This window comes from Bos indicus x Bos taurus, chromosome 12 (genome assembly GCF_003369695.1).
Source record: "Bos indicus x Bos taurus breed Angus x Brahman F1 hybrid chromosome 12, Bos_hybrid_MaternalHap_v2.0, whole genome shotgun sequence".
Taxonomy (NCBI): domain Eukaryota; kingdom Metazoa; phylum Chordata; class Mammalia; order Artiodactyla; family Bovidae; genus Bos; species Bos indicus x Bos taurus.
Window position 1 is genome coordinate 51796582 of NC_040087.1, and position 12010 is coordinate 51808591.

A 12010-nucleotide genomic window follows, 5' to 3' on the forward strand; every position below is an offset into this window, starting at 1 on the left:
AGATAAACAGTGGCTGCGGCAGCGGACACACCTCCGCGTGGGAGGCGGGGCCTCCGATGGCCACGCCCGCTCACGTCAAGAGAGGAGGTAAAACACAGCTTGTAACAATACACACCAAATAGACCATGATTGGTATACTGTAATAATGTGCATCCTGTATACGTAAGGTGTTATATGGCGGGGAATTAAAGCAGAATGGTGACAGTGTTAACGCTGGGATGACAGGTGATAATTTTAAAAATCGCCTTTATAAAGTAGACAGACTCGTGAAATTTGTAAATAGCTTTCTGAAACACAATGAGAATAGTGTAAGGGAGTAGATGACAGATAAAAGAAAACTCCGGTGAAGGCTTTTGTAAGTAGAGGCATCTTTGTGTGTAACTGCTACCTGGTTAGCTTGTTTTCAAAGTTTGGATTTGGGGATACTGGATTTTCTTAAACTATCCTTAGGTGCAAAATCTTAACTTGAATCATGCACCATCCCCACCCCCCTCAAAAATAATTTTTCATCATAGATGTCTTGTCAAAGATCTGCCCGGTGTAAGAGACTGGAAGACAGTGAAACCCAGGCATCCCAGCACCCTTCTACTTCCCCCAAACTTGAGCTAGGAAGGCGTGGGTAAAAGTACAGTAAGAGTCACTGTGGGAAAATGCCACTGTTTTCTGGTAAGGCCTGGCTATCAGATTAAAAGTCAAAGGGAACAAAGTCTAGCAACAAAATAATGTAGCTGGACCTGCGCTGCAACATTTTTTAGGTTCCTCCTTGACTGGATGATGAAGGACAAGAGGAAGAAGGGCAATGATAATAATTACAAGAAGAAACACAAGTCAAATACAGGCATATTTATTTAAACTTATGTTAACAGAATAAACGATCAGCAAAACACATTAAACCAGGTCAGTCAACATAACTAGTAAACACTGTATCTCATTAAAACGTTCATTCTCCAATTTTAGTCCCCTTTTAAAGCCTCATGACAGTCTCTTCTCTCCCTAAAGACAAGCGTGGGACCTTGGCTCACTTTACCAATATCTAATGCTTCCTTTCCTTCCCTGTTACTGTTATTTTAAAGATTTTATTTTCCCTTTTTGAAAAAAGCAACTTGTGCTTATTTTAAAACCAGTCGAGGGCTTCCCTGGTGCCTCAGTGGTGAAGAATCTTCCTGCCATTGCGGGAGACACAGGTACAAGCCCTGTTCTGGGAAGATCCCGCGTGCTGCAGAGCAGCTAAGCCCTTGTGCCACAGTTATTGAGCCTGTGCTCTAGTCTCCAACTTCTGAAACCAGGGGTGCACCTGAGAGCCTGTGCTCCACAACAAGAGAAACCTCTGCAATAAGAGGCCCTCACACCACAGCTAGAGGGTGGCCCTCACTTGCTGCTACTAGAGAAAATCCTGTGCACAACGAAGACCCAGCACAGCCATAAATAAAAAATTAGTCAATACTTAAATTTTTCAGTTCTGTTTTTCAAGATCGGTGACACTGTCTGGGGAAGGGAGAGGGTGGCTGTTGAGTAATGTGGTTCAGCAAGGAAGAATATTTTGTTACCGACTCAGTTTAGGATTGTTGGTACATGTGATAATAAAAAACAAACCAACACTGAGTCAGATTTATTATTGTTTTTAAATTATCTGCAGATAGTGTATCCCATCTGCTGGGATGATCAGGATAGGTTAGGTTATGTTGAGTAGTTCTTTCAATACCATCTTATAATTCTTTGTTTCGATGACCTTCACAGTTTTTAGGAGCACTGTTCCAGAATTTTGTAGAATGTTCCTCAACTGGGGTCTGTCTCTTGTTTTCTCATTCATGGTCAGACTGAGGTTATGAGTGTTTCAGAGGAAGGACACACATGAATAAAGTATCACTGTCATCATATCATATCAAGGGTACATACTGTCAAAGGATTTCTCTCTATTGATGCTAACATTCATCAGAGTTTGAGGTCAAGATGCTCTAATGTATCAACTACAAACTGGCACTTGCCATCTGTCTCCACCAGGATTAAATCATGTGCTACTGCAGCTGCTGATTTTCAAGACCCTCTGAAATGAGTTCAGGGTGGAGAGTAGAAATGAGGCACTCTGTGCTCTGGGGGAAATCTGGCATAACAGGTCTTCAGATATTTTCAGGAACTGATTTTATGAGCCCAGTTCTTATACCTCCTTATATCTAATGTACATGCGTGTGAAGTCACTTCAGTCATGTCTGACTCTTTGATACCCTATGGACTGTAGCCTGCCAGGCTCCTCTGTCCATGGGATACTCCAGGCAAGAATATTGGAGTGGGATGCCATGCCCTCCTCCAGAGGATCTTCCCAACCCAGGGATCGAACCTACAGTTCTTATATCTTCTGCATTGGCAGGCAGATTCTTTACCACTGGGAAAGCCCCCTCATATCTAGAACAGCACTAAAATCTTTCATGGTGATGGCTGTTCCTTGTGACTAGCAGAAAGCTTCACCAAACTAGCAGAAACCTTCTGGAAAAAATATGTGCTTGATTGCATGTACTCTTCCTTCACCAAAATCACATATATACTGACCTTCTCCTGTACCTCTTTGGAGCAGTTTCTCAGAGCTATCTGAGGTGTTGTCTCCTAGGCTGCAGTCCTCATTTTCCCCCAAATGAAGCTTAACTTGCAACTTTCACATTGTGCTTTTTTTTTTAAGTCAAGAAATGTAAATTTTTTTTTTCTCCCTTTCCAGACTATCCTTATTGGGAGGAAGTCTCTGGGTTCACCTCACACTGAAAGGTTGGAGAAAGTTATGTTCCATCTCCTGAGGTGAGACTATCTACATAAATTATTTGGGATTTTTCTGCATGGAGGTTTGCCTCTCATATCTCTTTATTTCCTAACTTTCCCTCTATTTTATTTTTATTTTTCTGTACTGAAGGCTTTCTAATTGCCTCAACTCTGTCTTCAAAATCAATACCTCCAAGTCAATGCTTATTCTTCGGTCAGTGTGCTAGAAGAACTAGTCACCAAAACAGAAGAAAACAAAGCTTCATGGGGCTGAGGCAGGAGGAAGATGGGCCTCCCTGGGGTAAAGCCATTGGAGATTCATTCTCTATCGACTGAAACTCCACAAGAATAGCAGGGCAATTAAGGGAGGAGGCTGGGCCCTGCTCAGACCACATACTTCTCCTTTCCGAAGTCAGGAGACCTCCCCAATCATACATGCACAGAAAGACACCTTGGAGGTTAAAGGGGAGTGGTGCTAACTAATGCCAGGCTACCACAGCCTCTTTGGTAGAATCTAGTTTAGCTAAGAGATGCCTGTACACACGTGGGAGGATCCTGAGATACACTAAATATGGACTGTGGACCCAGCAAATCAAAATGACTGGCCAAAGGAAACCAGGAAGAAATACCCTATAAAAGTGATTCAATCTACCACGAGGGCACAGGTTGGGGACTCTCCCTCTGAATCTGCCCGTGTGCCTATCCACACGTACTGTACTCTTTTTCTCCAAATGAATACTTTACTTGCTTCACTACTTTCTGTCTTTGTGGAAATTCTTTTCTGCACTGACCACTGGTCTAGTGGCTAGGGCCTGCTGCTTTCACCACCATGACCCGACCTCAATCTCTGGCTGAGAACCCAGGCCCCACTCCAAGTTGCAGGCCAAGGCCACCCAAGATCAGGGCAACACTTAGCGAACACCAACAGACAATAATAAACACTTGTTTCAGTCAGTAAGTAATGAGTGGTTTGTCATACTGTAGTAGATAACTGGAAGAGAAATTAATAAAGATAAGATAGGGAAAAAATAAGGAAGAAAGCTGTGACAAACCTAGATGGCGTATTAAAAAGCAGAATCATCATTTTGCTGACAAAGATCCCCGTAGTCAAAGCTGTAGCTTTTCCAGTAGTCGTGTACAGATGTGAAAGTTGGACCATAAAGAAAGCTGAGTGCTGAAGAATTGATGCTTTTGAACTGTGGTGCTCGAGAAGACTCTTGAAAATCCCTTGGACTGCAAAGAGATCAAGCTAGTCAACCCTAATGGAAATCAACCCTGAATATTCACCGAAGGACTGATGCTAAAGCTGTAGCTCCAATACTTTGGCCACCTGATGTGAAGAACCAACTCATTGAAAGAGACCCAGATGCTGGGAAAGATTGAAGGCAGGAGGAGAAAGGGGTGACAGAGGATGAGGCGGTTGGATGGCACCACTGACTCAATGGACGTGAGTTTGACCAAACTCCAGGAGCTGGTGAAGGACAAGGAAGCCTGGCATGCTGCCATCCATGGGGTCACAAAGAGTTGAATATGACTGAGCAACTGAACAACAGAGATTATCAAAAACAAAAACTAGTTCAAATAAAAGTTAATAAGGTAGATCAACTCTAGTCAGATTGATTAAGAAAATGTTGCAAATTAACAAAATACGGGATTTTTTAAAGGGGGAACACATATTAATGTAACCACTATGCTACTGCTACTGCTAAGTCACTTCAGTCGTGTCCGACTCTATGCGACCCCATAGACGGCAGCCCACCAGGCTCCCCGTCCCTGGGATTCTCCAGGCAAGAACACTGGAGTGGGTTGCCATTTCCTTCTCCAATACATGAAAGTGAAAAGTGAAAGTGAAGTTGCTCAGTCGCGTCTGACCCTCAGCGACCCCATAGACTGCAGCCCACCAGGCTCCTCCGTCCATGGGATTTTCCAGGCAAGAGTACTGGAGTGGGGTACCATTGCCTTCTCCGGTAACCACTATAGGTATTCAAAATAATAAAGTATGTTGTAAATAATTATTAGATAATAAAATAGAAAGCCTAGATGAAACAAAGTCTAGAAAAATATAAAATGCCAAAATTGACAGGAAGAAGTAGAGAACTTGAATAGATCAATAAACATTGATGTAATTAGCAAAGCCCTTCCCTCCCAAATAACTAGATTCCAGTATTCTTGCCTGGGAAATCCCACAGACAGAGGAGCCTAGCAGGCTACAGTCCATGGGGTCACAAAGAGTCAGACAGAACTGAACAACTGAGCACGCATACACACACAGATGGAATTACATGTGAGCCCTACCAGACTTCCAAGAAGAGTTAGTCCTTCTGCAAGTTGTCTGAGAAAAAGGATAAAGAGGGAAAGCTGCCCAGGTCATTTTATAAAGCTAGTATATTCATGATTCCCAAACCAAATATGGAAAAGAAAGGAAAACTGAAGCGCCGCTTTTCTTATAAGTAAAAAAAATTCAGAAAGAAATATTAGTTAATCAAATTCAACAATGAATTACCAAAACCAAAAAATAAATAAAACCAGGACAAAACAGTGAAAACAACACTCTGGAGCCCCCTTGACCTCCTTTGCCTTTTTCACAGCACATATCACCTCCTAGCATATTATATTTTGCATGTCTGTTGTGTAATGTCCCACTCGGATATAATAAGCACCGTGAGTCTTAGTTTGGCTGGCTTGCAGATTCTAGGCTCCTGGAAGAGTTCCTTGCTCAATATATATTTCTTCGAAGAGTTAAAGAACATGACAAGACAGGACTTCAGTGTAGCATCCTGGACTTCAGCCATGTTGCATATATAATAAACCTGTCATGGGCAGTAGATGGGAAGAAATACATTGCAGGGGAGGAAGAATTCTAAGAGGTGAATGAGAAAGTGACCAGAGGGCTTTCATAGGTGAGTTTGATTATGAACCAGAGGATCCAGATCATACCAGCAGCCCTGAGCTTTGACAGAGTCGGACACAACTGAGCGACAAAGCTGAAGCAGATTCTGTCCACCACACCCAATCATTGCACAGTGATTGGCCACTGTAAGCCTTAAACAAATGTTCTCTCTTATTATTAGCAAACTTTGATTACAGTTTGTAATAATGTTGTGTTACTCACATGTTCTCTATTTGTGTTATGCAACTGTCTTGTCCGTAGGAGCTGGCACAGCGCTGCACATATTAACTAACTTGTACGTTTCACTTACCAGGCACTCTCTACGTGTAAGTCATGGTAACCAAGCAAGTGGGAACACAGCCTCGTGAGCATGTCCTGTCAAGTGTGGATATAGAACAGGTGCTCAGCTATTTATTAAATGACTTAATGAAGCAAAACAGCTTACTTCCTCTTCAAGGAACACATCAACACCTTAGCTGTCACCACACTCTCTCCCTGAAATACATTTTTCACTTATGCTTGTCAAAACTTATCCATCCTCGCTCTTTTTGAGGAAATGGACATTGTAAGTAGTGACTGGACATGTTTCTTGTCCTGCTTCGTTAGCTAACAAATGTACTATGCAGTTGATGGCCTTCTCTCAAGCAACGATGGAAGACTGCATGGTTACTTACTGCATGCTTCTGCTGCTGCTGCTGCTAAGTCACTTCAGTTGTGTCCAACTCTGCGACCCCATAGACGGCAGCCCACCAGGCTCCCCCGTCCCTGGGATTCTCCAGGCAAGAACACTGGAGTGGGTTGCCATTTCCTTCTCCAATGCAGGAAAGTGAAAAGTGAAAGTGAAGTCGCTCAGTCATGTCTGACTCTTCCCGACCCCATGGACTGCAGCCCACCAGCCTCCTCCATCCATGGGATTTTCCAGGCAAGAGTACTGGAGTGGGGTGCCATGGCCTTCTCCATACTCTAGTCTTGGCTTTGATTTTCTTTCATAATCTTTCTTCAGTGTGACTCCATCCAGTATCTCTGTTATAGTCTATACATTTTTTTCTGTTACCTTATGTCACTTGTGAAGTGAAGCAGCCATAAATCATTTAAAATATATTATCCTTCTGTGTCAGTCAGCTAAGTCCTCTAGGAGGCGGATGCCAAGATAACATTACAAGGGCAAGAAATCTGTGTGTGTGTGTGGAGGGGGGGGTGCCTATGACAGAGCAAGGGGTGGGGGAGCCCGAGGGGGCAGGGAGAGCTTTCAGACTGTCGTGCAGGTTTGGCATCTATGAAAGGACAGGGAGGAGTATGGGGCAGGAAAAGCCTCTGACTACAGCAGGGCTGTAGGAATCTCCCTCCGCTAGGCTAGCCCAAGTGCTGGTATACAGATGGCCCAGGAAAGGGACTTCCCTGGTGGTCCAGTGGTTAAGAATCCGCCTGCCCACACAGGTTCGATCCCTGATCCAGGAACTAGGATCCCACTTGCTTTGGGGCAACTAAGCCCATGCGCCACAGCTACTGAGCCTACCTGCCCTGAGAGTAGCCCCCGCTTGCTGCAGCTAGAGAAAGCCTGCTTGCAGCAACAAAGGGCCCAAGTGCTGCAACCAAGACCTAGCACAGTCAAATAAATTAAAAAAAAAAAAGATGGCCCAGAAAAGAGCAATTCTTTGGGCAGAAATGGCCTGGCCCTGTACCCTGCCATGTTCTGTCTTTCACTGGCCAGGGCTGCAGGGGAAGAGGGTGGATCTCCTAGGAGGGGCAGGTGCAGGCTGTTGGCTGACCCCTCCCCCGCAACACCCCCACATCCCAGAAGATGGGAGCCAGGTCCTTCCAGACCTACCTTGCACCGTCCTGGAGGCAAAGCCTGTTTTGTTCCCTTTTGACTCTTGCCCATTTTACTAGTTTCCAGTTACCACTTCATATTACTTCTTTTCATCAGACCAGTTGATAATGTTATAGTAATAGCATGATGGGGTAGAAGGATTTGGGGTTTGAGCAAACTCCAGAGACAGTGGAAGACAGGCGAGCCTGGCTTGCTGCAGTCCATGGGGTCGCAGAGAGTTGGACATGACTTAACGACTGAACAACAACAAAACAGTAAGATCTGGATTCACCTCTCAGGTTTTTCTCCAGCCAAATCTGTATTAGATTAGCTGAAACGGAATGCAAGTTCTTTAACTTCTTTAAGCCGCTGAAATGAGATTAAAACCATCTGCTGAAATGAGATTAACGTTTTACTTACTCAGTTGTCTGCTTAGCAGCTGTTTTGGGGGAAGCAATGGAGTTGCTGGAAGGATTAAATAAAATGCTTAGAATTTAGTGCCTGCTGTTGAGGAGGTGTTGAATAAATGTTCTTCTTTGCTCTTCACTTTCGAATAATACTTTGTGTGGGTTAAAGCACTTTTGTGAACGCTTGCTCAACTGACTTAGATATTATTACTTCTAAGAAGCTGTGACCAAAAGGAATTAGTGACTGACTTAAGGTGACACAGTCAAAACCGAGGCTGACTCGAGACTTGAACCCAAGTCCTCTGACTTCGGTTGTACTGCTGGCAGTTCTCAGGAAAAGGAGTGGTACTTTTCCATCATATCACCACCATCAGAAACACGTGTGACTAGGCAATGGTGGAATTCAGTGCCAGAGTGGCCAGAGAGAGATGTCGGGCTGAGAAAAGCTGAAAAAGAAGGAGAATAAGTAATCACTGTATGTGAAAAGTTAACAGACAACTGCATATATTTTTCAAAAATGCTTACTGATGGAATAAGGAATTTTTAGACCTTAACAGACTGGCCAGAAAGCTGCTTAAGAAAACTGGCTTTTTCCAGGTCTGAAAATATAACAGAAAAAGAGCTTATTTCCAGAATCTCCAACACTTGCTCTCATGATTCTGCTGTTTCCTGCCTGGTGTGTTCCGTGCACAGCAACTGCAACCTTGGTGCACAGTACGCTTGAGCCACGTGTATGCCCGAGCCATTGGCCTTCTGTGCTTAGTCAGAACGTACTTACTCATAAAATACTTTTCTGGTTTTGAGACGTTTGGAATATGACTAAAAATAGTTTCCTTAAAAACAGAGAGAAACTGGAGTCACTGAGAGAATGTTTCAGGGCTTTGCTGTTTTTATCCCTGCTATCAACAGCATTATTCACTTGAGACGGCTCACACCAGTCAAGCCAGTTCCACAGTTTTCCTTCCTTCTTCCTACTTATACAGATCACAGTTCTCAAGTGTCTGTGGCGCCTCCTATCTGTGTGGCATTCTTAAGTTTCATTCCTGTGGCTGATGAGTTGAAGTCAGATGTGTTCACCGCAGCCTCATCACATCTGGTTTTCTGGGGTGAACCCAGGAATTGCTTCTGTCTCTGACCTACTTTGTGATTTCTGGAAACTCTGAAAGCCAGTCCTGAGCCTGTGCCCTCAGAATCCTCCCACAGGCCTGGGTGTGGGACAGAAGTACTGTGGAAGGCAGGGCTGGGAAAGGAGGGAGAGGCAGAGCTTTGCTGAGGTGGAAGCCAGGCTGAGGGGCTGTCTGGGAACAGTGTCACCATCCCTTCCTGATATCTGTTGCCCAACATCATCAGGGCAGAATGACTCTTCAAGAAAACGGCTGTGTTGCCCTGAAGGTTCTGGAATCTTTTTGAATTTAGGGAAAGAGTCCCATCTAGCCCTTTGTCAAAGACAAACTGGGAGGGCTTATTAACATGTGAATGCATTCAGCACCCTTTTCTGTTTCAGGTATCAGGGTTTCTTCCAGAATGATTAATCCAAAGTATTCTGAAAGTTGAAATTGAACGAGTCCTGCCTGCAACCCTTTTGGTTTGACTTGGGACCACCAGAAATGCCCTCAGTAACAACAAATTACTCCCCTCACTTTTGAACACACTGGGCAATTAAACGTGGCTTGCAACTCTGGGGCACTGTCACTAATACAAAGGAAGTCTGCATAATGTCCTTCTCCTGAGGGATTTGAAAGGAAGTATTGTCATTACTTTTTCAGGGATGGTTCAGATGTACCTTATTTAGATGAAAGGGGAATTTTGTACCGTTTCAAAGTTCATTCTGGCTCAGCAAGCCCCTCCCTGCATGAACTGCATCACATCAGTCTTTGTGAGACGCCTGGGTTTGATCCCTGGGTTGGGAAGCTCCCCTGGAGAAGGGAAGGCCTACCCACTCCAGTATTCTGGCCTGGAGAATTCCATGGTCTGTACAGTCCCTGGGGTCGCAGAGTCAGACAGGACTGAGCGACTCTTTCAGTTTTTGTGATCTTTAGTTTTTTTTTGTTTTTTTTTTTTTGCAGTAAGGTTTTCAACACCAGGAAAGTTTGACTACTCACACTGTTCTATCACATTCTAGAATTTTCTGTGCACCTACTTTTTTCCTCAGGCCTTTCTCTACATCTCCGCCTTTGAAATGCTATTTGTTTTTCAAGAGGCAGCTTAAAGGGCCTCTTAGCTAACCCCACTCCCAACAACAAAAATAACAAAAACAAAATACCACCACCAACAATCTTTCCCAAACCCTGAAGCATTTGTCTTGGAAATTTTTATGTGATTTATTACAAGATGCTCTGATTAGTTATCTGTGCTCAGACTTGATCTTTTCTTTATATTTTAAGTTCCCTCAAAGCAAAGATTATTTAAAATTTCTCATGAATGTTTAACAAATGGCATTAAAATAATGGATGCTGATAAATTATATATTTTCAACAGCGGGAATTTAGAACAAAACTGATCAAAACTTTTGTTGGTCTCATAAAATAAATATAATCTGATTTAACTGTAAAAAATGATCTACCAAAACACACAGTCTGTAATAAATAAAGACTAGTGATTTTGTTGGTCATGTTACAAAAGTTCAAAAAGATACTGGTTAAGAAAATGGGGGGGGGGGGGGGGTTGGTCAATTTCCTAAATGTTTTCTTCTATCTCTGGCATATGTCCATTTATATCTATTTATCTATCCATCCATCTCTCCCTCCAGTGTTAAGATTCCAGCACTGTACTTCATTACTACTCTTTATTTTCCCTAAAAGTTATGAAAGTTATGATTTGTGCTATGTTAGTAAATTCCTTTCCAAGGAAAACTGGATAGAGGTTTTAGACCTTAGGTATTTAGACTGTCTTGGCACCCCACTCCAGTACTCTTGCCTGGAAAATACCATGGACGGAGGAGCCTGGTAGGCTGCAGTCCATGGGGTCGCTGAGTCCGACGCGACTGAGCAACTTCACTTTCACTTTTCACTTTCATGCATTGGAGAAGGAAATGGCAACCCACTCCAGTGTTCTTGCCTTGAGAATCCCAGGGAGGGGGGAGCCTGGTGGGCTGCCGTCTATGGGGTTGCACACAGGCTGCCGTCTATGGGGTTGCACAGAGTCGGACACGACTGAAGTGACTTACAGTTACAGTTCCCAAGTCAACTCTATACACACTTGTTAGACTTTATCACTGTATAAAAATGTACAGTGGTTTATTGACATGTACATTCCAATATGTTTACAGCTGCGAGATAATGAGGCACACTCAGTATTGCACTTCATTAAAATTTCAGGCTCAAACTTAACCTAGAAGTTTAAATGAAACTGCATTTGTAAATTTAGTAATTCTTATACAGGACAAACATTGATATCTTTATATACAGTGATACTTATTACATTTATATGCCATCCTAACACAATTTTTTTTTTTTTAAATAACAGTCTAGGAAATAAAACAGAATATTCCTCTTTTTATCCCCACCCGTGATGCAATTGTACAGGATTACAAAAAAGGCAGTATACAATAAACAATGATTATTTTTCTTTTTTTGCTTGAAAGCCAGTATCATTCTCAGTCCATGGGCATGGCAATTCTTTGATATCAATTATCTATAAATGTCCAATGCTTCACAGGCCAGTGACGATAATGGCCACATGCAAACACCTCACAAGTTTGATGTCTTGGTTCAAAAAGAAGATAAACTGAAACAATGGGGAAACTTTCCATAGCAAGAATTATGTACATGGTATTTGGCATCCGTCTTGCACTGTGAATGGTTCATTTTTATGGATGTAAAAATGGTCCCGTCCTTATCCTGAGCAGAGTTTAAACTTCACCACATCCGCTTGGGAGATGAAGGCAACTTCTCTCTCTGTAGACAAAGGAATCTGAGTGTTCTAAAAAGTGTGAGCATTTCTGCACACTCCACAACCCAGAGCAAACTCTTCTCCAGTGGGAGGATGAACAACATGGAGAGGACATTCGGTTCCTTCTAACTGTTTGCCTTTGGGACCTGTATACATTATGAAGGAGGCAAAAGAATATAATTAAAACACACACACACAAATCTAATGTGATGGTAAAAAAAAAAAATTAAAATAAAAATGAAAGTAAAAACACCTGCAGAGGTTTGT

General features: G+C 42.9%; 1 protein-coding gene and 1 long non-coding RNA gene across 19 annotated transcripts in view; one reads left to right on the forward strand and one right to left on the reverse strand.

The window, feature by feature from the left end:
* The first annotated feature begins 4 nt into the window (after positions 1 to 4).
* LOC113902444 lies at positions 5 to 6381 on the forward strand. Its single transcript, XR_003513822.1, has 3 exons — positions 5 to 87; positions 2708 to 2784; positions 5949 to 6381. It is a non-coding gene; the product is annotated as an uncharacterized LOC113902444 (long non-coding RNA).
* A 4672-nt stretch (positions 6382 to 11053) lies between these two features.
* Positions 11054 to 12010, reverse strand: part of MYCBP2 (MYC binding protein 2, E3 ubiquitin protein ligase) — a 270681-nt gene continuing 269724 nt past the window's right edge. For 13 of the 18 annotated variants that reach the window (XR_003513823.1, XM_027557742.1, XM_027557733.1 and 10 more), the window contains one exon: positions 11054 to 11889. Coding sequence is in view for 17 of the 18 variants with exons in the window: in XM_027557742.1 (XP_027413543.1) it covers positions 11774 to 11889 (116 nt within the window). In the remaining variant the exon portion in view is untranslated. The remainder of the gene's footprint in view (positions 11890 to 12010) is intronic. The other 5 variants (XM_027557736.1, XM_027557735.1, XM_027557728.1 and 2 more) reach the window with 1 other exon arrangement.